Source organism: Anser cygnoides, chromosome 10 (genome assembly GCF_040182565.1).
Source record: "Anser cygnoides isolate HZ-2024a breed goose chromosome 10, Taihu_goose_T2T_genome, whole genome shotgun sequence".
Classification (NCBI taxonomy): domain Eukaryota; kingdom Metazoa; phylum Chordata; class Aves; order Anseriformes; family Anatidae; genus Anser; species Anser cygnoides.
This window is the reverse complement of record NC_089882.1, coordinates 11,981,715-12,009,244: the sequence shown is the minus strand read 5'-3', so window position 1 is coordinate 12,009,244 and position 27,530 is coordinate 11,981,715. Positions and strand designations below refer to the sequence as shown.

Genomic DNA, 27,530 nt, shown 5'->3' with positions numbered 1-27,530 from the left:
AGTGCCTGTATTGTTGTCCTCGCTTAATCTTCGTTCACTGAGCCGTGGCAGGTTCTGTTGCCCCACGCTGTCCCTTGGCCATCCCTGGGGGCTTCCGTGCCTCACCGCACACGTGTGGGTCTCCTGGGTGCCCTGCACTGCTACGTTTCAGTCCCGCTGGAGAGCTTCCCACAGTCGTATTTGTCCCTTTTGTAAGACTTAGTGGGTCGGTCGATAACTTACGGGCATGCAGAGATCGATGAGTTCAGCTAAGTCCTTGTGCTGAGCTCTGCTGCTGGAGAGGGCCAACTGGAAAATCTTGTTAATCATCTCTAAGTGCATGATCGTGCAGTTTTGTGTGACTGGACTTCATCTGGCTTCTGTTTTGTCGGTCTGAACGCTTCTCAAGCTCCTTGTGGGAACTCTGGTCCTCCTCTGAGTTTCGCAGCCCTTCAGGAGGTGCGGTCAGTGCAGGTGTCAGCTTGGGTTCCTGTCAAATTTAGGCTGGTACTTGGAAAAATTACAGCAGTAAGTTGCTTCCAAAATATGTCTCCAACTCAGAGCACGTTCCCGTTTTACTTTAACCAGAAGAACGTAAAATGTAGTTGCTCGGATGCAGCTGACGTGAATGTAACTCCCCTGTGCAACCCACTAGGCAGTTCACAGGGAGTTGTCTAACTGTCCAGCGATGCATGTGCTCAAGTGACCAGAACTAAGGTTCACTGAGTGTTCAAGCTTTGATTTTCTATTTTATTTATTTTTGCTTCTCTGACAGTCACTAGTGCTGAGCTTCTTTTTGACGGAAGGGTGGTGGAGAGGAAAGCAGGCTCTGTATTTCTGCAGACACAGGCTTACTGTGGCCATCCTTCACTAATAAGCCCTGCGTTGGCCTGAAGCAGACCGTGCTCGTAGTGCCAGCACATTGCTGCTCCTGAAGATGCTCGCTGTGTACTGTGCAGCTGGTCCCTCAAAATAAAGAGAAGGCAGGGAAGTATCCACGCGTGTAGTGCAAACGGTTCTTAAAGAAACGACCTTGCTTGCTAAGATCAGAGCTGGCTTCTGAGCCCAAGGGATGGGGATTACAGCCCGGGGTGTCCAGCCGCTTCGCTGGAAGACGTGGGAAGATGCTCTGTGTACTGAACTGAATCTCTGTCCCCCAGGTTTGAGAGCACTGTGCAGGTCGGCAAGCTGCAGGACCTTATCAACCGGAGTAAGATGGCGAGGTGTAGAGGACGATTTGTTTGCCCGGTCATTCTGTACAAGGGAAAGGTAAAGCTTCGCGAGTTACCTGCCTTAACTTAGAAAATGACCTTTCTCCGTGACATTTGAACTGTGCAGCCACATCTTCGGTCGGTTGTCACCTTTCCTCATGCTGTAAAAATCTATTCTTAGGCACAGGCAGGCAGCCTCTAGTAGTAAGCAGCATTTGCTGTCCAGGCTATATAAATCATCTGCGGGGACTTCAGGCTATTTTATCCCACCCACCATGAGCACTGCACCGAAGATCGAACGTTTTGTCCATGTATGTGTTCCTTCTGAAGGACCAAAGTTACCTGGTTTTTGAGAGGGGAAAGACAGCTATTGTCGCTTTCTGCCCCTTCCCTTTTCCAGTAGTGAGCTCCCTTTGAATAACTTTTATCCCTAAAAAGAAGTTCCCCTTGTGTGTTCCCTGGGGAGGCAAGATTGCATAAACGGTCTTACGAACGTGTGGGCTTGTCTGCAAGGGAATCTATAAGAAAGTGAAATTGGTTTCACTTTGATGTGGATTACTTTAGCTGTTCTGAAGCCCTGTAGGAGTAGTCTCATTTAGCATTTAAGTAGCTTAATTCAGTTTTCCTAGTTCAATTCAGAAACGCTGTATGAATAGCAGAATCAAACCTGTGATGATTTTAATCTGGCTTGAGCGAAGCCGTCCTGGGCCGAACCTGCTGACCTTCTTCAGCAGGAGTAAACTGCCTGGGGTGGCACTGGGACTGTCCCCAGTCTTATCAACAGGAGCGTGGAAGATAAGGCTCAAGCAGAGTATTATCAGATGTTAGATACTGCCAATTTAGCAGAAATTGACTGCATTAGTGCATTGGAGAACTGGAAATTAAAAAGTGATATAAAAAGCTAGCTACAGATAAAGACATTTGGCACTCTGATGTGTTTGGAGAACTCGCCCTGGGTCAGGGCTGCGGGGGAGGCTGCCGAGAGGCAGTGGCTGTAGGTACAGCCGTGTCTGTAACGGGGCAGCAGCTGGGCCAGAGACTGGGTACAGGGACGAGGAAGACTCTTGGACTCTGTGTGGTTAATAACAAAATCTTCCTCCAGCATATTTGCAGGTCAGCAACGCTGGCTGGCTGGGGAGAGCTCTACGGGCGCACTGGTTACAACTACATCTTCTCAGGTGAGTGAGGAGCCGTCTGCTGCTGGCTGCCTGGTTGGGCTGCTCAGCGCTGGGACGTGACAGAGAGACAAGGCTTTTCCTGAGAGAAGGTGCGGAAGTGTCCTGGACCTCCTCGTATCAGGCCCTGAGTGACAGGGCAAAACCTGAAGTCTGGTGTCCGTTTCCAAGCACCATACCACGGGACAGAGTGCCATGCCTCTCAGTGCAGGAAGCGGTAGCAAAAGAGCTTGGAGCTGAAGAGTGAATTATGGGAAGCGTGTAGGCAAGTAGGGCAGCCCAAAGGCTTCGGGGTACTGACTCCCAAGCACTTGGGGGTGGGAATAAATAAGGCCTCGCTATTGCTGGCTAGTCATTGGGAATCAAATCCTCCTAACGGTGAGAAATACCGGGCTCCAGGGAGAACTCTTCAGGAGAGTATTGGGTACCTATAGTATAGGACCTGGAGCTTGGCAACGCCAGGGGAAGGGTGGGCTCCATTAGAAAACGGGCTCTTCAGGAGGAGGAAATGTGGAGGATTACTGAAAGCGCCTATATGTGGAGATTTTTTGGGCACGTGTACGTCTGTAGAAATAGGGATTATGTTGGCTTAAGCACATTTCATTTCTTAATGCCTTCCTTGCAGGGGGCTCTGATGATGCCTGGGCAGATGCAGAAGACATTTCAGAGGAAGATTCTGCACTTAGGTTTGTATCAGTCACTGGGACAAGGAAAAGAGTTGGACCAAAGCTGATTCACTCAGCCATTCCGTTCTGCTCTTTCCTAGTCTGGCCTTCACGTACAGGCTTGAGGTTGCCGCCAAGCTTGGGGTCTCACTTTCCTTGATTTTTGAAAATGCCTTGAATGCTGGTGGCTGGCTGAAGCCAGTGTAACTGACGCCTGCTAATCTGTTGCCAGAGGGAAGGGACGTGAATATATAAATGATACAAAGCCATTAAAAGGCTACTTGAATTACACAGAAGTGTGTGCTTCACTAAAAAAAAGTAGATCTGTAGGCTGGGGAAAATATTCTGCAAGTTAACGTGCTGGTTGCAGAACAGAGTGAGCTATGGAGAGGGGACCCTTAGCACTAATTGTGCGTATCAGTTCATTGCAGAGTCTGACTCTGAGCTGTGGAGACAAGGCTCGTACTATGGGGCTTCTGGCTAGAAGCAGTTCAGGGAAGAACTGTGGCAGTATTGTGCAGGTGACGCGGTCAGTCTCCCACGCTGATGTTGCTTTGCCTTGTTCCGTGTTGCAGAAACGCAGACTCCCAGCTGTTTGACAAGGTCAGAGGACATGACATCAAGCTGCTCCGTTACCTTTCCGTCCGATACATCTGTGATCTGATGGTGGAAAACAAGAAGGTGAAGTTTGGCTTGAAGTGAGTCTGGGTTCATTCGTTTTTCTGCAGGCTTTGAGTTGCAGGTAGCAGCCCTCACGTGGGAATTGTTACTGGGCATGCGTCCAGCATCCTAGGAGCAGTCCCTGGAATGGTCCTACAGAAGGATCATCAGACATTGCTGTAGAGAGAACCCCACACTTTCACACCAGAGAAAGCTGTATCAGTGGGCAAGATAACTGCTTTCATCTGTCTTCTGCAGTCTGAGTAGGTTTTCTCTGTAGAGCTTGAAGTGATGTGGCAACCCCCTTTTCAGAAAGGGGAGCCTTCCGCTTGTGTATAGGAGCAGGTCGCTTCTCCTGATGTTCCTCTCAGAGGAAAGCTTTCATATTTTAGGGCTGTACCTGTTAATCTGGATGTGTTGCATAAGTTCTGCCTCTGCCCATTCCTGAGTCGAGTCATTATGCGGGGAAATGCAACAGGAAGCTTTTTGGATGCCGGTGTCTCCATGGAAAAATCTGTACAAATGTCTGCTGTTTTCCTCTTGTCCTGTGCAGTGTGACGTCTTCTGAGAAGGTGGACAAAGCTCAACGTTATGCTGATTTCACACTTCTCTCCATCCCATACCCAGGTACAGGACTGATGTCCAGAGGGACTCCCAAGGGACAGGTGACAATCTGCTGCTGGGGACTGGGAACTACGTGTGTGTGTGGTGCAGTGGCTGTGGCTTGCTTCATGTTACCTACTCTCCCTCAGGAGAGAAGCTCTTTTAGACTGAGAGCAGTGCAACAGATCTGGATATTCTGGTGCTGCGAGCTGGCATTAGGCGCTCTGAGGTGGCAGCAGAATTTCTCAGCAGCTGTGATGAATTCAGGCACAGAGAAAACGTCCCAGTGGTGGGGCTGGGGTCAAGGCGGCCGTTGACAGCCCTGCGACTCCAAAGTACTACCTGCTACAAAGCAAGCTGTATATAAACCCACAATTCTTAGGGGTATTTCCTGGTCCTGCTGCTTCCAGAGGACCGCTGTAATACGTTCTCAGTGCTAGGCAGAACCGCTAACCCGCGCCTGCGGCGTGTGGCTGAGATGCGAAGCACTCCAGTCCGTCTCCCTGGCTATATCAGTTCCTGCGCCTAGCAACCACCGCTGGGTCACTTGCTGAAGATGAGCTGAATATTGCTGGCTGGCTGCTGCTGCCGGGCTCGGTAACATGATTGGGTGTGAGGCTGCTGTGTTCGAAGTCTGGCTGCCACAAAGGACTCTTATTTTTCCCTTGCGCACAAAGAAAAGGGGACAGGGACAAAGTGGTCATGGATGATCCACACTCAGACTTTTCCTTGATTACTAGTTGTTGCCCCCTAAGGTGTGTGTAGGGGAAAAAAAAGGTGGAACTTTTCTTACACAGTAATTAGTGCCAGTTCAGAGAAGCTGCCTTAAGATTTCGATGGAGGTTTCCTTGCTGATTGCAAAGGGCTGCGAGAAATAAGAGTATTCTGTAGCACGTGCCACGGGTGCGTGTTGCTGCCGTTTGTCCTGCCACACTTAGACCATGGGAAAGACAGTGTGCATAGGTCCTTTGTAGCATTTGTAAAGAATGAGGAAGAAGTGAGTTAAGTTGTAGTGTTCTTACTGTGGGGATCTGCACAGTGTGCAATACCCAGTGATGCTCCTTCCTCTTCTGCCACTTGGGACATTTGCTGTCTCTTAGCAGCTCTTCACTGCCGTGCTAGAGGTAAATCTTATCAAACTGGAAACTCCCTGCAGATGTTACCTGATTGTAGCAGTGCTGGTCCAAAGGGGAATGCTATCATTCTGTTAAATCCGAGGCATGCACATCTGAGGATTAGCAGCCCCTCTAGTGACTGGCAAACTGTAGTGATTGATAGGTTCTTATCAGCGTTTCCAGGTTTGCACCGAAAGAATTTCCATCTTGTAATTTGTCTCTGAAGTTATTCTGAGATCCTGTTGTCTTAGGTGAATGAAGCAGTGTCCAGACACGACTGTCTAGGGTGAAAGACTTGGGTTAAAATGGGGTATCTGCAGAAGCTTTTGTGCTTTCTGGTACAGAAGCCCTCCTTTCCTTCTGACTGGTAGTTGGCATTTGTGGGTGCCAATGCTTGCTGCTATAATCCCTCACTCTTTGCTTTAAGCCAGTGTTTAATTGGAGTTAAATCTCAACTGACAGATTGCTTCCTGGCTGCGTGTTCTCTAGGACTAGTCCTGTCCTTCCACATGGATTTTTTTCGCCATTGAAGTTGTTTGTGACTTGCGGAGTAGGAGATCGAAGCTTGTGTATGCAGTGACTGGCACAGGGGTGTCCTGGTGACATGGGTGCTGTGAAGCTTCTGTGGCACACACCATACCTCAGGAGAGGTGTTTCATGTAGCCTGCAGGCAGCCGCAGTGCTAATGGTGCTGCTCAGCTGTGACTAAGTGACTGCAGCTTGCAGCAGAGACTTCAAATAGTTGTTTGAGAAGAAACAGGAGCCGTAGGGCAGAAACTTCAGGAGGGGAGGGCTTGGGGGAAACCTTGGAAGTGGTTATGTACCTGCTTTCTTCACACAGGGCAACTCTGGTGTTTGAAAGGGGAGACTTAAATGTGAGAGAAACCGCAGCTGCCTCCGACAGAGCCCTTTCTTGTTACCTGCAGCAGACGCCCTGTGAAACTTGGCTTTCCCCAGGCTCCACCAGCATCTCTTTTTGCTGGTTCCTTCTCACTCAGGATGCCAGGCTGATTCTTCAGATCCGTGCAAAAGTCAGTGGCCCTGCAACGCGCAGGCCTTTGGTGAAACCTGTTGTTTGAGAGAATAAAACGGGTCCCTCAGACTTCATGTTTGCTGTGCCTTTGGAGTTTGCTCTTTGTCTGCCGTGTGAGTGTGTTCACTGCTGAGTGCTCTGGGTTGCTGCTGCTGGGAGGCCATGCTGCACGCTGTACTGATTACTGCTCTTCACTTCCCACAGGCAACACTTTTGATTGGTTTGGTGCTCTGGAGCCCAGGGCTGCCAGCACTTTCAGTCCCACAGGCCCTTCGGCTGTTAGATATCAGTTGGCTGAACAGTTGTTCATTATCTCATGTCTTGCAGGCTGTGAATTTTTTAAGGAGTACAAAGACCGGGATTACACAGCTGAAGGTCTCATATTTAACTGGAAACAGGTATAAAATGGAAAGCTGGGGGCTTTACTGCGCTTAAGCTTTGTTTTTTGAAACTCATTGCTTTCAAATCATGGTTTTTCCTCTAACCAATTATGGGTTTTTTGTTCTTGTTGGTTTCTACTTCCAGGATTATGTAGATGCCCCACTAAGTATCCCAGCCTCTCTGACCCAATCTCTGAATATTGATTGGAGCGAGTACCAGGTGAGCAAAGTAGGCATCTCTCTGGGAGGTCAGAGATTCAATCAGGGAGGATCATTAAGGATTTGAAGGCTGCCTCGTTGCTGTTGCAGTAATCTGGTTCGCTTCATACCATCCCAGTGGGAGTGAAGCTGCAGACTGATTGTTCAGAATAGCAGTGGAAATCCTCTACCCGAAAGCTCTGTGGATTGGTGTGTCCCAAGGCAGCCGACTATAACATCCAGTCTGTTTCTGTAGCTTGCGTAAAGCTAGCAGTCCATTAGGGAGATACGTCGCTAATAAAGGTGAGGAACATGCCAGGAAACTGGAAGCAGTGTTACTTGTTCGCAGTGTTAGTTAGGCATGGGGCTGCTGGACAGACTTCCTTGGCTAGGGAGAGACATGAAAATGTCAGCCTTCCCTTATGTGAGCAGTAGCCACATAACTAGGCACCTTCTTAGGGTCTATGCAAGGTGTTTATCCTGTTATAGGAAAGGAGAAAATCGTAACTGACCACATCTGCATTGCTTCTTACTGCGACAGCGTCACCAATGACGATTGAACTCTTAGGTTTGCCCAAGCTTAGAGGTTTACGTCGATTCTCACATCACCTTGCGTTAATTATTGCACACCATTTCACATGGTGGATCTGCCAGTCCTTCCAGGTTTTGGTAGGATTGGCCATGCTGGAGCGTGTCGTACTCCTGCACCCTGCGGCTGGAAGCAGCACAGAACTAGCAGAGCTCCAAGTGCTCGGCCGGTGCTTGTTTGTCAGTGACGAAAATAATGGGAGTGCCAGCACAAGCAGAGTCACGGAAAAGTAGCTCGCAGTGTTGACGCGCAGGCCTACTGGGACCACGGTTTGTTTATGACTAGAAACTTGTTCACTAAAATACTGAGCAGCCAGTATTTTGAAAAGGTTATTAATAATTGAAGAGCATGTAAGAAAATAGATGCAGAAATGATCTGAGGACTGGAGAAGGTGCTGTGCTTAAAGCTGAAGTTCTCAGTCTCTTCAGCTAATCACAGCGGTATTTTGGGGGTTGACTTGATTAATGTGTAAGTACGTTCATGGCACTGAGCCTGCCAGAGTTCAAGAAGTGTTTGGACAACGCTCTCAGACACATGATCTGATATTTTTTTTTGGGGTGGTCATTTGGGGACCCAGGAGTTGGACTCTGATCCTTGTGGGTCCCTTCCAACTCGGATATTCTGTAATTCTATGAAAATACTACTTCTAAAGCACCCTTCAATTTAGGGAAGAAAAGCTGCACAGGAAGCAGTATCTGAAGTCTGAAATCAGGCATACAAATGAGGAAAGCAGTCCTGAATGTTTTTTTTGAGGATTTGTCTTGGAACACGCTGCCAAAGGAATGATGAACTGTCACCCTTAGATTAGGTGCTTTATTGGGCAGAGCTGTTGCCAAGCGCAAGCTTCAAGCTGTATGTGGGGCAACTGAATGAAAATTTCTGGTTTGTGGTGTAGAGAGAGACAGGATGATGGGATGATTCCTTCTGGCATCAGCACGAGTAAGCCTGCAGTGGGTCTTTGGGCAGCCCGCAGGGGTCACTTGCACCAAAAGGGCTCAAGTTGTGGGGACGGGATGCTGACCTTGGCCTGCCCGTCCCGTCCTGCTCCTTGCATCACGTCCGCAGCTGTAACGTGGCTGCTGAGACACTTTGTAAAGTGCACGCGTGCGGGGGGCTGCAGAACTGGGTCAGCGCTCCGCAGGTGTTTTCCAGCTCGCTTCAGTACCTCCGAGCATGGTCTGCCTGGGGCCTTGGGGCTGCAGGCAGCAGGTTCTGTGTCAGCCAGGCAGGCAGTAGCCGTGGCCTTTTATTTTTTAATACTTTGTCCTGCCTGGCCTCTTGTTGCAGAGGGCTTTTCTCAGAGGATGTGGGGAGTGGTTAGAGGACTGACCAAGAGGAAAGCCTGTCACTGTAACAAATGGCCATGGAATTATTTCTCTGGATAGAGAAACCAAGAGTATGGCAAACTCAGAACTGCAGAGCAGCCTCTTGCTTACCATCAACATTTCTCTTTCGGCACAGAGCTGGGACCTCGTGCAGCAGACGCAGAACTACCTGAAGCTGCTGATCTCTATCATCAATAGTGATGGTAAGGCGCATTCCTTGCCTCCCAGCAGTCTAGCAGCAGTTGCTTCCTCCAGAAGCTGATAGTGCAGCTGTGGATCGGTTCCCAATGCAGAAGAGCCCCTGTATGGAGAGCTGCCCTTCTCTCTCTTCAGAACAGGGTGATGGTCCTAGAGTCTCAGGGCTCCAGCTCCCCTCCTAGAGAGGGACTTGCTGATCCCTTTCCTTTTTGCTCCTTTCCTTGTTGTCTCTCTTACTTGCCATGTGTCTGTATTTTGTCCCCCTTATCTGGAGTCTCACTAGGCAGCTGTTGGAGCTCCTTACATCCTCTGTCATCACAGCCACCCCTTGAAGGGGGTATATTGCCCTTTGTTGGCATCCCATTCCCAGGCACAGTGACTTTATATGTAGCACTGCTGGATAGATGGAGCCACGGCTGGCTCTGCCCACCCAGCAAACTGCAGACTTTCCTGCAGTTACATTGGGACACGCTGCAAATGTTCTGGAGAGCGCAGGAGTTCGGTTCCCTGCGTGTGCCTCTGATCAGTTTGTAGCAGTGGGAAGGTTGGTGAGGCTGAGAGAAAGTGGTCAGTTGGAGCAGGTTTATTTCTGTTGTGGGGATAGATTGTGATAATGGGCTGCGACTGGAGGGGTGTATGCTTTGGGCAGCAAAATGATGCTCATACCTAGTGACTGCGTGTCCTGAGCAGCTGTCAGAACCAGGACAGCACATCAGCTGGGGCTGCTGACAGCCCAGGACACTCTGAGCAATTTGTTGGCTGCCATATTCAAGACAAAATGTTCTGGCTTGGTGGCTCAGCTCTGTTGTTGAGCCCAGGCTGGGGAGATGGAGAATAGCTTGTCACTGCGGATTTGCCATAAAGAAAAGTCTTTGCTCTTGTTACATGTTTTTGTTTCCTTCTCCTTCCCACTCCCACCTGTAACAGATGACAGCGGGCTGCTGGTGCACTGTATATCCGGCTGGGATCGAACTCCTCTCTTCATCTCCTTATTGCGCCTCTCCTTATGGGCTGTGAGTACCTGCCTGACCTGCTCTGCTTCTGGGGGTGGTTGCTCGGAGGGTGAGCGACTGTGTCACCAGAAAGTGGTGCTGGAGCACTTAATGTTTCTTTTGCTCATCCTGCCTTCAGAGGGGATGTGGATTGGCTTCAAAGTGGAGCCCAACGTGCTGTCCTGCCGTCAGGCACAGCATCACAGGCAGCTGGAGCAAGGCGCTTGCAGCTCTGCTCAGGGGATTCTCTGTCCTGTAGGCTGCAAAGATGCTCAGAGTTTGGAGCTAGTGTTCTGTAACCAGGAGGGTGTTCAACTCGTGCTGGAGGCAGAGCAAGCTCTGGGCACCTCGGTTCACCGTGCCAGCTCTCTGTAGATCCTGAACACCAAGTTCCAGTCTCCAGGGCTGCTGCCTGAAGTCTGTTTCTCATTTGCCTTGCAGGATGGGCTGATCCACGTGTCCCTGGAGCCGTCTGAGATTCTCTACCTGACAGTGGCCTATGACTGGTTTCTCTTCGGGTAGGCACATTAAGGTTTATTTGTTTATGTAACCCCACACAGCAGGGGAGAAGCCTTCAGAGGGTCACCTTTGGTGTTCGCTCACAGCCCAAGGTAGATGGTGGGGCATCTCTCACTGAGCTGTGACAAAAAGAGGCTAATGCATTTTCTATCTGGAGGATTAGTCACCTGGCTGTTCTTGCATTGTTCCGATTCTGCTTTCTGGCAAGTGACTGACCTCCCTCCCTTACTCTCTTTCCAGGCACATGTTAGTCGATCGACTCAGTAAAGGAGAAGAGGTGAGTGTCTCGTCTGGGGCAATGCCTCAGCATCGCTTTCTGCTCTCAGGATACTTGTTTATGGTAGCAGTGTTCATTGTCTGCTTCATGGCAATATCACTGGTTTGGATGGGCTCTAAAAGGGTTTTTGAGGTGCTGCAGATGTGAGGTAGGAGCCTTCCCCTGTCAATTCCTTATCCGTAAGGTGTGGGAATGCTTTTCTGGTGGTTTGGTTGGTGGGTGTCAGTCCTGCTGGTTCCCCACAGTGCCATTATAGGCCCCTGGTGAAAGGCTGCTAGGGCTTGCTATTCAGCTCAGCAATGAGAAGAGAGTCTTAAGGTGTGTGACTCCTGGGAGCTTGGAAATAAAGCTGTGTAGTCTCGTGTGCTTGTCCTGCATGCCAGCTCTCCTGCCTGGGTGCTGCAGCTGCATGTGGCTTTTGCGTGCTGTTACAGGCTGGTGGAGCCGCTTGTGCTGGTTCCAGGGTGTGTGTCTGGCAGTGCCCAGATGGGTCTGGGAGGCAGTTTAGTGGGTTAATTCTGTTCAAATCAAAGCAAAAAAAAAAAAAAACAAAAACACAATGATTGCTCTGACTGTAGTTGCAGTACATTGCAATGTCATTTTTGGATAGAGATCAAGAGGTGGGAAGTATGTCTAACCCTAAAGCTAATCCCCTGCTCCTCAGACTGTAGCCTCACTAGGGAATTCCTGCCTCTGAACGGTATCACACACCTTGGAGAAAGCAGAGCTGGAGCTCTGGCCTGCTCTCCACCTTTCGGGGGTTCAGGACCCTGTATTAGTATCACTCACCCCAGTCGGCAGCTGGGTTTGCTGCTTACCTGGATGTATAAACAGCTGCTGGGGGCCGGGTCTGCTCTGTTCTGCGTTGGTGGCATGAGCATATGCTGTGTGCTTGTGGCATGTGTGCAAGGTGTCGATAAGGAGACCTGTCATGCACCTTCATTTCTGGGCCTCCCTGTGGCGGGGTACAGAGGGTCAGTTTTACAAGCAAGAGAAGGACGGGATGGTGGCAGCCCGTGGCACCTGGAGTCTAGTAGCTGCAGATTTCTTGCTATCTCCTTCCTGCCAGCACCTCCCCACCAAGATAAGAGGCTGCATGAAGCCTCGGGTTCATTCCTGAACAGCTCTTCTCTCTCCCTTTGCTCAGATTTTCTTTTTCTGCTTCAATTTTCTGAAGCACATCACCTCTGAGGAGTTCTCTGCTGTGAAGTCACAGAGGTAAGGAGCCTCTGCTTGCTGCTGCATGGGCTGCAGAGCCAGGCAGCTTGTTAGTGCTGTTCCTTTGGGGAGCTCGAGGCCCTGGTGTCCTGGCCCAGTTTTCTTTAATTTATTCTGCACTCTGAAGGCTGCAAAACGGGGCCGAGGCTTGTGAGGTGCCACGATGTGCTCTGAAAACCTGTCCATGCTGAACTGGGCTCTCTGCTTAATGATTATCCATGGCTGCTTTAGCACGGATGAACCCAGAGACGTGGGCTCTGGCTCAAGCAGGCTGCGCGGCAGGGTCCGTCCTGCACTGCTGGGGGGAGCAGGGACGGCTGGTTCTTAGCAGGCTGCTAAAGGTTAACCCCTAGTTCAGGAGGGGCAGAGGGGAACATAGCCCACCCTGGAGGAGGCTGCGGGCTCCGAGGTAGCAGGTGACTGCCTGCAGCCTGTCAGAGCACGGGGGGTGTGGGCTGGGGCTGTTCAGAGAGCTCCCACCGGCCCCATCCCCTCCCCTCTGTCCCTGCACAGCTGGCTTCCCGCTGCTCCGACCCGCCGCATGCTGCAGAGACCTGGCTGCGGCCAGCCTCCCCGCAGCGCTGGAGCGTGCCCGAGGTAACCCTGTCTTTTCTTCCCCAGGAGGAAGAGCTTGTCACCTGGCTTCACCCTGGAGGAGATCTGCATGCTCAGTGAGTGCTGCCGCTGAGCATCAGCGCCCTGGGGTGCTGGTAATGGTCGCTTGGGGGCTTGGGTTCCCAGCACCAAGGGGATTGCACAGGGGTGTGCTTCCCTTGGGGCTCGCAACCACGAGGCCCTAGAGCAAATAGAAAGGGTATTGCTTGAAGGGTGAGGGAGTCAGCGAGACCTGGCTGGCCTTCAGGTAGCCCTGTTTTCTTCTTTCTAGAGCAGAGAGACCGAGGCAGCACCACGAGCCTGAGCAGCGACTTCTCCCTGGGGATGGAGAGCTCCCCCGGAGCAGCCGGGAGCTTCACCTACGAAGCCGTGGAGCTGATGCCAGCAGGAGCACAGGCCCAGGCAGCATGGTGAGGAGATGACCGCTCAGTGGGCTGCAGAACAAGAGGGGCAGGCTCTGGGCACTGTAGAAAAGATCTCTCTGAAGTCTCTCACCATCCAGGTCTGCTCTCTGGGGCATGGGTTCTCTACAGTGCAGGGAGGAATTTGGCTCTCAGAGGCTTTGCCACAATTCATGCTACAGTTCTGCACCGAGGATTGGAGACCACCCCATGTTAGTGACCACGTTAGGCTTCTGCAAGGGTGTTCCTCAAGTTTGCTTTCTTTTTTTTTTCCCCACCCTTCACTGTTACATTTCATCCATGAAGGATTTCATTACTTTTAAAAGCTCATTCTGAACTGCAGGAGGAATGGCATTTGGCAGCAGCCTCCCCAGGGAAAAAAAGGAGGCAGAAAGCTTAGTTGCCCTAAAATGAAATTTAGTTTATAGAAGAGGTTAAGGGAGGGTACTGTCTGAGTTAGTGTTAGGTGGACTGGGTGGCCAAGAACCTCCTCTGTACTTAAGCCCCTCTAACGTGAGGTGTGTGAGTGGAAGCAGGGTGCTGTCTGCAGTGCTGCTTTGGGATACTTCGGGGCAAGAACATGAAATTCTCAGTGCTCCCTGTTGGTAGAGGGTCACAGAGGAGTTGCCTGGGGGTGCTGGTGGCTGCCTGCAAGTGGGGACTGGGGAAGGTGTAGGGTGACTGCTCTGGGACAGGCATTGTGATTGCTTGTGGGGTTTCTGGTGCTGTTTGGGGATTCCAGAATCTTTCTGTAGGGTTGCCCCTCTCAGTTTAATTTTTCTCTCCTCTCCCTCAGCACATGTGAAGATGCTATTTTATAGTGCAATTATTTTAAATTAAATCTGGGTTGTGCTGGAGGCAGCTGGAAGTCTTCTGGGACTGAGCCTGCAGCCATGCTAGTGGCAGCAGCCTTTCTAAAGCACTTTGTGAGTCAATTTATAAAAAGCTGAAGAGGGGAAGAGATAATCTTAATGAAGAATCCCCAAAACGGTGATGGGGAGCCCCCAAACTGCATTTGCCAAGTGTCCATCACAGAGTCCTCTTTAACACACAGAGTATACCTGTCCGCAGCAAAGTGAGTGCAGCAAGTAGAGGACAACTTTCCACTTGTCTGGCTACAGGGTGTAGGAAACTGGAAGCATTTACAGTGCTCTGGAGTGCTCAGGACATGCAGACTAGATCCTGCAGCCCAGACTAGATCCCACAGCTCAAAGCCTACATGTGATCGCAAGATACGAAGTGGTCAGAGCACGGTGCAAGACATTTGCTGCACTTGTACGTATCAGGGCTTGCTTCTGTGATGTGTTTTCTGATTGTAGTTTGCTTTTGTTCCTGGTGGAGCCATCAGGTTGTGTTGGGGCTAGCTGCCAGTACCGCACTGGTGGTTTGGGCCCGTGTCGTGGACACGAGCTCAGGGAAGGGAAGGTTGTGAGCCTTGCCACAAGTGTTTAGTGAGGGAACTAGGCACGGACGTCCTCCCGCAGCCTGTTATGGCTGTGTAGTCTGGAGAACAGGTAGAGCTTGCTGTAAGCATTGTGATCGACAGAGAGTTGGGCTGCGCGTAGCATTAAGAGGGAAGATAGGATTTTTCTTTGTGTTGCCCTGAACACAAGTGGGCTCAAGGTCTCCTTGCATGGAGAGGCATTTTGTTTGTTAGCTGTACGAGCCTGTCTCTGCGGGCTGTTCTTGGAGATGTTGGCAGCTATGATAACATGAGATGAATAATGCTTGAGAGAGGCTGTGGTGTGATATTTGAGGGTGGACACACTTCAAGAAGTGAAGGGAGGTATCGTGCTTCCCACTGTACAGTGAGCCTGTCTTTAGCTGCACTTGCTGACAGTTCTTGATCTCAGTCAAAGTTAAGGGGCCCTTTCCAGGAAGAACAGGATCTTCTCTTTGCATTAATTTGCCTTTTTTTTTCTTCCTATTTTCCTGTGTACATAGCAATATCTTTACCCGTTTCGCTGTGATATCGGAAGGTGAAAAATTCTTGGGATTTTTCCAGGGGGGAAAAAATATGTAAGAAAGTAGAACCTCCTGAATGTGGAGCAGCAGCGATGTGGAGTAGTTCCAAATGTGTGTGCTTGTTTGGCATGTATCTAGACAGTAATGTGAGCTGAGACCTGATGCAGCAATGGACAGCGAATTGTGCACAAGTCCGAATGCACCGGCTAGAAAAGAAGCCAGAGCAGTTCTGGGTTGTCAGCACAGACAGGAAGAGGACTGAAATGCACCAGAGAGATTGTCAGTTCTGAGCGTGTGGTCAGTGCAGTGGTGTCGAAAGGAAATTGCTAAAAGGGAAAACAACACTGGTGTTGTGTACTTGCCACCCTCATCAGTACACAAAAACGCCCACCTGGGCCGGGCTCCTCGACTGGTACACTCTGCAGAGTTTGAAGCAGATTGAAATGGTCTTTCCCTGCTGGGAGGCCCCTTGCTTGAGGCGTTTTTACAGCTAGACTAAACAAAGCACTCGCTGTATGTGTGTGGGCTGATGCATTCTCCTGTCTCTGATTTCCAGGTCACGTGGATGGTGATCCATAAAAGAATGGGCTAAGATGTGTTGAGCTCGGTGTGCCCCCGTCCCTGAGCCGTTGCCTGTGACTCACTGTTCCTTGGGAGGGGGGAAGGCAGGTTCAGGGCGAACAAGAGTTTAGCTGCTGGGGTAAAATCTGGTCTGTTGTGGAAAGAGTTCCTAGCTGGAGAACGTGAGAGAGCCAGCTTTCTCACCCAGGCCCTCCATCCCACAGGAGGAAGAGCTGTGCATCATCGCCGCAAGCTGTGCTCTGGAGCAGGGCGCAGCAGTCTGAAGACAGGCTGCCTTCTGCGGGGATGGTGGAAGTGAAGTCCTCCAGCTCCTCCTCCTCAACGCATTCTGATAACTTCCTGAGGATTGGAAGCAGCCCGCTGGAGGTGCCCAGATCCAGGTGAGAGGGGATGAAGCAGAGCATTTCTCAGCAAAAGGAGAGTTGGATAAAGAAAGTGCTTGGCTGCCTTTGTGTAGCTCGGAACCACAGAGCACGTGGGTTTGTACCTACAAACAGGCCTCCGGAGGCCTCTTCCTCACTAGCCCAACTGTGTGGGAACTTGCCACTAAACACCAGCTCCTGCCTCAGCCCACTTAGAGGAGTGAGGAACTGCCAATAACAGCTGGGTGTGTGTTCTGCCTGTCCTCGGTGCATGCCTCTACTCCACAAGGTCTGGCTTCTTGGCATCCTGCATGCTTGGATCTCACAGCACTCTCTGTCAAATGCCCCCACAGGGATTTGCAATGGTTGGAAGGAAACATTTCAGTCCAGGCAGACCTCACTCTGCACCTATCCAGTCCTCTATTCCCTCTGCTGACGTTTCTGACATTGCAGGGTGAAAATCTGGGCGTTGGTGGAAGCAGAGGTAGGATCTACTGGGAGCAAGCTGCAGGTGCTGTGCCAGCCCAAAGGGTTCCTCCTGCAAGGCTGCGTGTTCCCGCTGTGCAGCTGGGAGATGGTGGGCCTAATCTCGTGCCGTAACAAAGGATGTTCTGGCACTCTTCTGAAGCCTGATGCTGTGGTAGGGCAAAGTAGAGCGGTGAGCTAAGCTAGGGAAGAAAGAGCAGAGCCTGTGGAGCAAACACCATGTGCTGAGACTGACAGGGGGATAAAGAGGCTCTTAGATAAGAGGTTGCTGTTAATGGCATCAAACGCTTGTGTTGTCTCTGCAGGTTTTCTGATGAGTCTTTTTCTAGTGATTCCCTTCAGAACAGCCACCAGCCAAATTTTAGTACGTTCTCATCACATGCAAAACAGTGACAAACAAGTAAAGCATTGAAAATTTGTAATACTTCTTAACAAGCTTCTTGATTCCAGAGAAGAATCATTGCGACGGTTTTCATAAATGACGGTGACTGATCTCCCCAGGGAAAGAGATCGGTAGGATGTTTTCCAGTTGTTGCTGGAGCCCACCTCTATATTCTCTGAAACAAGTCTCCCAAGAAGAAAGCAAAATACCAGAGAGAAAGCAGCTTGTCTTGGGGGTCTGCTCTTGTTCATAACAGCAATGCCACTGTTCCTGTGTGTGGTCTCATGCCGTTCCCAAGACATAGCGAGCTGCATGAAGTGCCTGGTAGCAAGCTTGCAGCAGTGCCGTGGCAGAAGCTGTTCATAATGCTTCAGCTGGACTCTGCTCTGTGAAAAGAAAGAGAATCGGAGTAGGCAGAACAGCTCTGCAGGAAGGGGGTGATCACAGCCCCTGGGATTTGCGCTCCTGGGGCTCAGAGCTGATAAAGCCAGCAATTATCTTCCCTCTGGCTGTGTCTGGATGAGGTGTCTATACACTTTTGGATGTTCAGTGCCCACTGCTGTCAGGTGCTCAGAACCAGCATCCCCAGGGCTCAAGGCAGCAGGCGGGCATGATGGGGAAGCTTGTTACTTCCATAGCCATGGTCCCAGGGGCTGGCTTTTCACTGTGCCCAATAAGTAACTCTTGAGAAGGAGCTGCAGTATTCCCTCATTGTAAGAAGTAAATGTTCTGTGAATTTCACTCTAAGCATTTCTTTCTGACCTTTATGCTAGCTTCTGTCATGACACAAAGCCTTTGCTTCAGCGCAGCGAAGGTGCCTCAGTACATCCCCAGTCCGTGTTGACTTTTATGAGCAAGGCAGTATGAAAGGCTGAGCTGGAAAAAAAAAAAAAGCGCATGAGAGTAAATAGAATATAAAAGGGGATGCCATTGCAAGGCCTGAAACCAAGGGGATGGGAGAAAGGAACCATTTGTGAGGCCAAAGTGGTGAAGTCAGATGTATGCAGAGGTGGTTAACCTGCTATGCTCCTGCTGGGTGGAGATGGGGCGTGCACCATCTTCTCCATCTCTGGTGTCACCTGGGTTTCCTCTGCTCCTCTCTGTGCCGGCTAGAGGAAGTAAGCCTGGAGACCCTGCTGAGAGTGGGTGGAATTGTCAAGGCAACAGCTGAACTGAGCTTCTCTTTCAAACCAAGTCTTCTGGCACAGTTACCCTCCTTTGCCTCGCAGCCTCTTGCCAGATCAGCCAGACTCGGGTCCCTGCCCTGTCTGCCTTCCCCGGGATAACACTGGTAACAGCTCTGCTAGCTGAGGACTTGAGCAGTGCATTGCCTCGTTAGCTGACATGGCTTGCACCTTTTGGGGCCTGAACACGGTTTGTTTGATCTCCAGAGAGAGGAGATGTCACTCAGCGTGGCTATGTCAGGCTGAATTCACATAGTGAACCTGGTGCAGGTGATGGATGTCACAGTTCCTCAGCTACCACCCTCCCCCTTGAAGGAAAGGCAGAGTCCCGTTTTGGGTGGAGAAGGAGTATCTGTGGTGGGAGGAAGAGTTAAATTCTCTCCCTTCCCCCCCTTGAACAATGAAGGACTAGGATGGAAAGGCTGGAGCACAAAGACTAATCATGACGCTGAAAATACCTTTATCTCTCCAGCGCTGCTGCAGGGTAACACCCCAGGCTCTTAAGATGAAGAAACTACTGTACTTGACTTCCTAATCCTGGTTGTGTGGCCATAGCAACAAACCACTTAACCACTGCAGCAGCAGTAGAGGAAAAGTGGTTGCTTGTAAAATGCCAGCAGGCACCCTTCAGGCAATTCACATAAACAGTCCAGCCCGTGTGCTGGCAGGCAGGGGAGCTCAGCGGGGGACGGGAAGGGAAAGCAAGCTGTCAGAGATGAGCAGCTCCTGGGCACAGGAGCCAGGATGTCCAAGGGAAAGAGTCCCACACACCAGGTGAGCTGGTAGGAGCCAAGTGACAGCAGTCTCCTCGCCAGTCCGTCTGAGTCCTGCTCTCATCCAGAGGTCGCGGGTGCCTGTATGGCCCTGGGTGATTCTCGTTAGGCAAAGGCAAACTGGAACGCCAGACCCGCAATAGGCTGTCTTTCCAGCTTGTCCCAGTGCAATGGTAAAATGACGTCTGCTGAGGGCAAACATGCGTGAAAATACTGCACAGAGTATTTGCAGGGTAGGACACGGTGCATCTTGTTCTACAAACCGAGAGCTCCTGAGTACAGCAGATAGCGTGTGTTGGCTCTAACTGCCCGCGTGTGAGTGAGTAGTGTCAAATGCAAGCACGGGATACGGTCTGCAAGCCACTAATGGTCTACGCATCCCATGACACTGCAGAAAAACCCTGTATCTGTGTCAGGGATTTAGTGCGTGTGCACACACCGCTAATGTGGATTAGCAGACGGATAATCTTTGATTGAATGTGCTTTTGCTAAGTCGATTAAACAAAACCCAAAGTACTGTGGTCTGAAGAGTTGAAATCTGCAGGATTTAAACCGCGGAGGAACTGCTCTGGTCAACAGTCAGAGAGAAGTCCCTCGCTTAAAGGGCAGCAGGTGGTTCAGACGTGAGTGGAGGGAGTGCAGGGAGGGACAGAGAAGCTGCTGTCCCTTGGTTTGGGGTCTTTCTGATAGTGATGTGACTGCGCATGTCTTGCTCCTTACATCCACCTGGCTTGGAAGCTGTATCTGCGAGGTGATAGCAGCAAGACTTGGGATAGCAACTGCAGGAGGACAGGAATCTTTCACAAGGTTTTCTGGCCCTACTGCACAATTTGACCACAAACCAGGCTCACCAGGCCCCTCTGGCTGGCAGGTGACGGTGCCGCAGTCCCAGGCGGTTGTGCTGGCAGAGCGATGGGGCTGTTAGGGCACCGCGCAGCCCGCAGCCAGCGGGCTGGGATCCAGCCGGGGCCGTCGGTGCCAGGCGCTCCTTGCCAACTGCTCCCACGCACAGGAGGGACTGGCTGCCCTCTGCTCAGGCTGCCCCAGCCCGCCCGTGCGCACGGTACCTTCTGAACGCCTGAATTCGAGGTGCAGAGCGTGTGCTGGCAAATGGGCTGCTGCCCAAATGCCTCCCAAACGGTCCTGGGTATGTAGGAACGGGGCAGGTGAGCGGGGGCAGGACGGGGCAGGACGAGAGCCGAGCTGCTGGGCACTTGGCGCTCGTCTCGCTTACGTATTAAGGCACGGAAGGATCCCCGATCGTCGCTGTGCCTCCGGTGTTGGCTCTCCTCCGGTAAGCGGGTGGCCGTGGGCTCGGAGCTACTCTATTATGTGCAGCATGTTGCATGGGAAGCGCTGACCTAATTACAAGGAACCGTTCCAGGCTAGGAATTGCCAGTTTGCGGCCCGCTAAAGGTCCTTCCTCGTGTGAAGGAACAGCTTGCAGCTCATCTCTGTTTTGCTAATCTAATTTTGTTAATTTTGCACTTTTGAGGGAGTTTCTTCCCACTCGTGGACCTGAAGAGGTGGGTGTGTGAAGCTCACTTTCATTCTCTTTCTGTCTGCCGTTAGATGTCTGTGGCAGATACGGCAACTTGAAGACTTGCTGTATCTCCTCTTTCCCGACCGTGTCAGCTTTGCTGTAGTCACCCGGCTGCTTTGCGCTGCCCCCCCGGCTAGCCAGCCTCTGGCACGGCTGTAATGCGTTGCAGACCTGTTGGTCCTACAGGCCTGGGGCCCCAGCACCCACAGCTCACACCGGGGCATCAGCAAAGCCCCTTTTGGGCCTCTGCGGCACGATTTTACCAGGAGAGTTCAGGGGCAGAAATACCAGGGACATTTTCACCTCTGACGTTGACTAGATTGCACCGGTCAGCCTAAAGACGTTGGTCTCAAGCCCAGCTCAGCTTTTAAGGAGCTCCACTGTCCTTGCAGCAAGCACAAAATTCCCTGTGCTTTGTCTTCCCTGCCTCTCTCACCCAGCCCCTGCTGTCTTCTGGGGCTGTTTAAGGTGTTTGTTGGCTGTGACACTTCCCCAGGAGCCTCCCTTGAGAAGCGAGGAGGGCAGAGAGAGAGCCTGCTGTGGTGTTTTAGCTCTGCTGGCTGGGCTCAGATGTTAAGGCCAGGAGAGAAGACCTGGACTCAGCGCAGAGATGATCAGTTTATTCAATTAATCATCAAGTGTTTATTCTGCTGCCGGGAGGTGAGAGGCAGAATCAGCTGACTTGATCTCCTGGACTCCTGTGCTGTTAGGTTAGATGTAGCGTGATGAATTCTGAGCTGCCTGGAGCAGCCCGGAGGGGAGGACGAAGCAGTGAGTGCTGTCGGGCAGCTGGGCACTGATGGGCTCGGTCGGGCAGTTCCTGGGGGCTGTGCTATGGGGTGTGGGGTTCCCCGTTGTTCTCACTGCAGGTGGGTTACAGATGAGAGATGGGGAGCCTGGGAGCGCGTTGCCCGTCCTGTGGGGCCAGGCATGGAGCAGTTTCATACCCGCCTGCCCTTCTCTGCAGCATGGCCGGAAGGAATTGACCTGCTCGGGTGGTGGTTCAGCACTGTCAGGTTTGCACAGCTGCTTGGCAGGGTCAGGGACCCCAGGAAGGGTTAGAGGGCTACAGAACCACCGAGTCCATCTTGTAGGAGGGATGTGATGCTTTCGTCAGCCTGTCAAAGAACAGATTCAAGAGGTGACTTGATCCACCTCTTGGAGGTGGTGTAAGATTGGTGTAATCTCAGCTGACAGCCAGGGGAGGTGACCCAGCAGCTGGGAGCTGAGGCCACACACCCAAAGCAGGAAAGATCTGCTGCTTGCCTTTGTCGCAGACTCACCTGGCCGGTGTGATTGATACAGGGCAGTGACATTTCTGCTGTCCCTGTGCCCTGGATCACTTCTTGCTCCTTTGTTTGCCATGTGGGCAGTCTCCTAGGCACCTCCTGGTACTACTCACTCCCTTCACAAGAGCTGCAGAGCTCTGTGCAGCTCTCTTCATCTACACCTGGAAGTCCTGCGTACCCAAGCCCATCTCCACCTGTTTCTGCTGTCCAGGCTTGCCATCCTCACAGCCTTTTCTTTTTTTAACCTGTCCCCAGGCCTGTCCTGTTTGGCAACTCATTACTTTCCTGACGGTAATGCTGTCCATGTCTGTCCTCTGTCTTGCCCATAGACCTCTTCACTGCTTTAGCTCAAATTCTGGTCACCGCACGTGTAGCCAAGCTGCTCCCATTTTTCCTGTCTGGCTGTGCAGCCCTCTCAGGGGAGGTGAGAGCCTCCTCTTCCCCGTGTGCTGAAGCAGTGTTCCTCCAGTCCTCGTGTGCTTCTCCCTGGCTTTCTGCACTATTCCTGCTGTGCTTGCAGCGTTGCGCTGTGCTCTGGGCCCAAGTGCTCTGCCTGCTCTCCTCTGCTTTATCTGGCAAAGGCAGGGAGAGGGGAGATGTCAGTGAAAAACTGCTCCATTTCCTTTATGAATTCTTCATGTTCCAGGGAAGCTTAGCCCTGTCTGATCTCTAACAGCGTGTTCTACTGTTCCACTTCCCAGATGGGAAGTGCCCTCGTTCTTACATGCTCTGGCATTCTCCCCAGTGGCTGACACTCGCATCCCCCCTCTGAGCCTTGCTGGGTTCACCTGGCAGCCTCAGGACAGGGGCTGTGCAAGGCAGGTGAGGCTCAGCTCTTCCATTTCCTGCCGTGATGCCTTTCTGGAGCCCGAACTCCCAGACAGCGGCGATGCCCCGACCTGCAGCTGCAGGATCCCCAGCGCTGCCATGGGGAGCTTGGTGCAACGAGCTGTGGGACTGCCCCTGGTGTGTGCGTCCAGCTCGGGGCCCTATTTCAGACCTCTCGAGCTTGGCTGTATTGATCAGCCCAGTTAAATGCCAGCCTGGGGATTAGATCTGGATCACAAACAGGTTTCCCCCTGTGCCTTCCCCCTCTCACACCGGTCTTGCTGAGGCCCTCCTGGCTGCGGGAGATCCTGTATTCCTCGCCGTTCCCCTGGTCTCTCGGGGAGCAGCTGCAGTGCGCCACTGCTATTCTTAGCTGCGGAGACGGCGTGCGAGTACCTGGCCCGGCAGAGCTGGAGCTGGAGCTCTCGCCCTGCTTGCTGCCCAGCAGATCGCAGATAAATTATCCAGAAGATCTTGGGAGTGTGTAATTGAGTATCTCTGCCACAGGCTGTGCTTGCAGCAATGTACGCTCTGCTGTGCAGACGGGCACAGTAATTGCTCGCTCCCCCAAAGCCGAGAGCTCCGGGTTCGTCTCGAGTGCTTGTGCCTGCTTCCCGGTGATTTTGGAGGGACGCCTCAGATTCGCTTGTCAGGTTTCATGCTCCCTCCTTTCTTGGCAGGAGGTTTTGTATCGCAAACAATTACCTTCCTCCTGGCTGTTTTTCTTACCCTAAAGATGTTTTGCCACCTGGCTGCTGGCACAGCCCGCCCTTCTGACACAGGGCTGGAAAAGCCTGCAGGTGCCGAGGCGGGCGGGTGCCCGGGGGCAGCGACCGGCTCTGTTCGGAGCTGCTGGCAGGGCCTCGGGACTGACCTCCTTTCGAAGGGCCGTGGACCAAGGATCTCTAAATCTTCCTCAGCAGCAGCCCAGTCACAGTAACAATTCGCCATGGCCCTGGGAGGTGCTGCCAGCTGAAATGAGCGGCGGGTGGATGTCCCCTGCGCAGCGCTGCATCTGCATCTCTGAGGGATTTGGGGCCGCCGCACCTTGCTGACGGGTCTCACGGTTCTGCATGGCCACCTGCTTCTCGCTGGCTTTGTCCTGTCCGGCCCCGAGGGCACTTCTGCTGCTTTGTCGGCCCCGGCCAACTCGGCTCTCCCTGCGCTTTCAAAGGAAAGGCTTGGCCCAGGGCCGAGCCGGAGCTGCATGCTGCGCCCTGGTCCCACGGCGTCGGAGCTGCTGGCACGGGCGCTGCTGGCAGCCGTCCCTGCGCGTCCCTGGCAGCGGCGTTAGGGGAAGGCATGTGGCTGAGTGACCTGACTGACTGCACCGTCTCCCTCTCTCTCTGCCCCAGATCGGCCGACCATTCTCTGCCCGGATCTTCCGTTTCCACAGACTTTGGCAGCTGGCAGATGGTGACAGGGTGTGGCAGCATTCGGGAGCAGGCGAACCTGAGCGCGGACGCCTCTCTCCCTTGCAGCTTCCCGGATGAGTTCCCTAGCACTTGCCTGTAAGTGTCTCAAACGCAGGATCTGTCCCCTGGGGGCTCTCGGCTGGCTGCGAGCGCTGGAGCTTTGTCACCCCGGTGCTTTCGAAGAAGCCTGGGAGCCCGCAACAAGCTGTCCCGTCTTCGCTGCCTTGATGCTTTCCATCTGCAAATGCTGTCACTGAGAAATTCTGGCACTGAGCGCGCTCTGGTTGTGCTGGACTCTGAAAGAAACCGGCTTCTTCTCTGCCAAGGTGCTTTCTGCAGGAGGCCTTTCTCTCTCTTCCCCAAAAACAGTGAATTTGGGCATTAATCTAGCGCATCTGAGGATGCCTGCTTGTCAGGGCAGGACTGGTGACCCAGCCCTTCTTGCTTTTGGATCTTGCTCTTCCACATCTCCCTGCCGGGTTCAGAGCTTTGCTGCAGTGGGAGAGGGGCTTTTATTCTGTCTGACCACATGCAGCAGCGTTTGCAGGCGCTGCACCTGGCCAGGGCAGCAGAGCCCCCCCGCATCCCCCTGCACGGCGCTGTGCAGAGCGGCTGGGAGGCACGCCTTCCTCCCCAGGCTGAAAGTCACCTCTGCAGAAAGACGGGAGCTGAGCTTTAATTGCTGTTAGAGGAGAACCTCGGCGTGTGCCTTCAGGCTGCACACTCTCAATCACGAAGCTGAAATGGCAGATGAGGGCCTGCCGCTAGCTAGCTGGGCTGGAGGTGTGCCGCCAAACACCCCCGGCCCCTAACCAGAGATCTGAGGACGGGCTTTGGGGGTAGAGCAGGGTGAAAACAAACGTCTCCCGTGAAACAGGCGGCCTGGGCTGGCTCAGCTGCTCTTGGGGCTGTGGGCTGTCCTGCCGAGTGGAGCAGAGCCGCTTCCCCAAGTGACGGTGAATTTAGAAGACCTGTGAATTGGCTGGGTTGGGGAATCACTGGGGATGATGATCACTGGCTGGGTGATGCTTCTCCCTGCTGCTTTGGGACTCGCTGCACTGCTCCTGCCGCTGGCTGGGGAATTGGAAGTGACTGAAGAGCACGTGTCTGAAGTAGTGGCTGCGTTGCTGTCCCCTGAGCCTGGCTGTGCTAGGTGGCTGCTGCTCAGCAGTGAGAGTCATTGCCACCCTTCTTGGAGCTGGAGCTAACGTCAGGACAGGGAATGTGGTAGAGAAGTGCGACGTGAAGTTGGGCTCTGCAGCACTGAAGCTGCCCGTGGGTTCTTGTAGCTTGGAGCCTGGGTCCTTGGGCCAGCCAGGTTCAAAAGGAGGGGGACAGCGGTGCTGCTCCTCCCTTGGGCATGCAGCAGATGCTACGGGTGCTTTGCCCTGCTCAGCTCTTCGCTGCAGCTGCGGGGTGCTGTGCTCCTGGGCTGGGGACTGCTCGGCTGCAGGAGCAGGCGGCTGGTTGGAGGGGAACACAATATTGTGTGGATATCGATTGCCTCAAGCCTGACCCAGGGCCTCCTCTCTCTCTCCGCTCTGCAGCAGCTCTGTTTGCTTAGGAGCCCACTGTAGTTCTATCCCTTTTTTTTTTTTGCCCAGCAGTGAGATTTTAGAGATTCAATTCCACCGGCACCACAGCAGTTTGGGGTGGAGGTACGCTTTTCACACCCTGCTTCCTTGTGCTTGTGTGGGGCTCGTCAGGGTTCTCCTAGAGCTGGGGCTTCGGCCGTCTCCTCTCGTCCTGCACCAGGGGCTGTGCAGCAGGGCAGGGCAACAGGGGCTTGGCCAGGACACGCGCCCAGCCCCGCTCTTGGACCTCGGCACCGAGGTGGCACTGAGCGGCCAGCTGGCCAAACCCACGCCTTGCAGTCTCTCACTCTCTGAAAGGAGCTGTCTGAACACAGAGCCTGCCCTGGGCAGAGGTGTGAACGCGAGAAGCTGCAGGACCTAGCTCTGCTGCCCGCCCTCGCTTGCCTCTCTTACCTCTGCGTCTGCAGAGGATTTAAGATCGCTGAACTCGAGGTGCAAGCAAGCCCTGCTTTCCTGCAGCTTATTTTTAATGCTAGCAGGTTGGCGAGCTCTGCCTTCTAATTAGCTTACCAAAAAGCGTCTTTTTTTTTCCCGTGTTTAGAGATGTTGCCTTTCTACTTTGCCCTCTGGCTTCTCCTTATTATCAGGCACTGTAAACACGGGCCGGGCTGCCTGCCGCAGCCCCGCTCGCTGTTTACAGCCCTCCCACCGCATCCTCTCGCTGCCGTTTCCGGACCGAAGCTGCTGGCTGTGGGTGGTTAACGCTCCCGTTCAAATTAGCTGTGCCAATTTATAGCCGGGCCCGGGCGCTGGGGGAGATGAAAGAGAATTTCTGATGGGGAGGCTCGCGCGGTGCCCTTGGGGCGACCTTTGAGGAACGCCTTCCTCTCCCCCGGGGGCCGTGGGCACGGCGCGGAGGCCGGGTTCGGGCTGCCTCTGAAGGGCTGCCTTGCCTTCCGCTGCTCCCCCGGCGGACACCTTGCCTTCCTGCCCCTCTTTGTGCGCTAAGCCAGGTGCACAGCCCAGCTGGAGAGGAGAGCGGGGCCTGGGGGACACTGTGCCGTCCTCTGCAGGCTCCATCCTGCCCATGTGCAGCGGTAACACATCTCAGCTCCCCTCCCGCCCTGAATTTTGGCACCTGCTCCCTGCCCCAAAGCTCTCCGTGTGCCTGCAGGCGTGCACAAAGGGGCAGCCAGAGGCTGGGAAGCGAGGGACGAGTGGAAGCGGGGTGGAAGCAACTGCCCAGGCACGGCAGCTGTGGACGGGCTCCATCTGGAAACACAGAAAGGCAGGGAGCTGGCACGGGGGGGCTGACGGCAGCCGGCGCCCGCTGGGCCGAAGCGGCGATTTCTGTGTGCGCCCGCGGGGAGGAGCGGGGTGGTGGTGGAGGAGGACACCAGGGGAGAGCTGCCGAGCTCAGGGGGCAGCAGCACCAGGGGCCACCTTCGCTGCGGGATCCCGGGGCCAAGCCCAAGCCCTGTCCCCCCACGCAGCCCCGGGAGCGGGGTGCCCGCCGCCGCTGACCTCCCCGTTCTGTCTCCTAGGCTGGTGTCGGCGAGTGACCGCGAGTCCCGGCTGGAAGAAGTGCGTTCCTCCTTCCTGGCCAGCTACAGCCGCACCATCGGCCTCAAGGCCGTGCCCCCCAGCCCCTCGGGGGCCATCGGGGGGCTCCTCGAGCAGTTCGTGCGGGGCGTGGGACTGAGAGGCAGCAGCACGCTCTGAGCGCCCGGCTCCTGGACCGACCGCTGGCTGGAGGAGACCCGGGGCGAGCCGGGACCCCCGGCCCTGGGGACACGCCGGCCCCCGTGGACCCCGCACCCGGCTCCGGCTCACGGCCGCCCTTGCGTGGGTCCGGGGGAGCGGCGGGGGGGCTGCGGGGCCCCCGGTGCAGTAAAGCCATCTCTGCCGCCCCTCCGCCTCTTCGTGTCTGGGCTGCGGGCGGGGGGAGGCGGGCGGCGGGCAGAGCCGGGGGGCGGCGGCGGCGGCGGCGCGGGGGAGCCGGGCGCCGGGAGCGGCTCCGGCGGGGGCGCCGC

At 53.5% G+C, this 27,530-nt stretch overlaps 1 protein-coding gene across 3 annotated transcripts in view; it reads left to right on the top strand.

Moving 5' to 3' along the window:
* Positions 1 to 27,407, top strand: part of MTMR14 (myotubularin related protein 14) — a 30,961-nt gene extending 3,554 nt beyond the window's left edge. Inside the window, exons 3-19 of one of the 3 annotated variants that reach the window (XM_067003450.1) lie at positions 1,140 to 1,248; positions 2,293 to 2,368; positions 2,991 to 3,051; positions 3,606 to 3,728; positions 4,244 to 4,317; positions 6,769 to 6,839; positions 6,967 to 7,041; positions 9,070 to 9,136; positions 10,059 to 10,144; positions 10,565 to 10,641; positions 10,883 to 10,919; positions 12,067 to 12,137; positions 12,759 to 12,808; positions 13,024 to 13,162; positions 15,904 to 16,080; positions 23,903 to 24,058; positions 27,042 to 27,407. In XM_067003450.1, coding sequence (XP_066859551.1) covers positions 1,140 to 1,248; positions 2,293 to 2,368; positions 2,991 to 3,051; positions 3,606 to 3,728; positions 4,244 to 4,317; positions 6,769 to 6,839; positions 6,967 to 7,041; positions 9,070 to 9,136; positions 10,059 to 10,144; positions 10,565 to 10,641; positions 10,883 to 10,919; positions 12,067 to 12,137; positions 12,759 to 12,808; positions 13,024 to 13,162; positions 15,904 to 16,080; positions 23,903 to 24,058; positions 27,042 to 27,219 — 1,627 coding nt within the window. In that variant the 3' untranslated portion in view covers positions 27,220 to 27,407. The other 2 variants (XM_067003451.1, XM_067003452.1) reach the window with 2 other exon arrangements.
* The last annotated feature ends 123 nt before the right edge of the window (positions 27,408 to 27,530 follow it).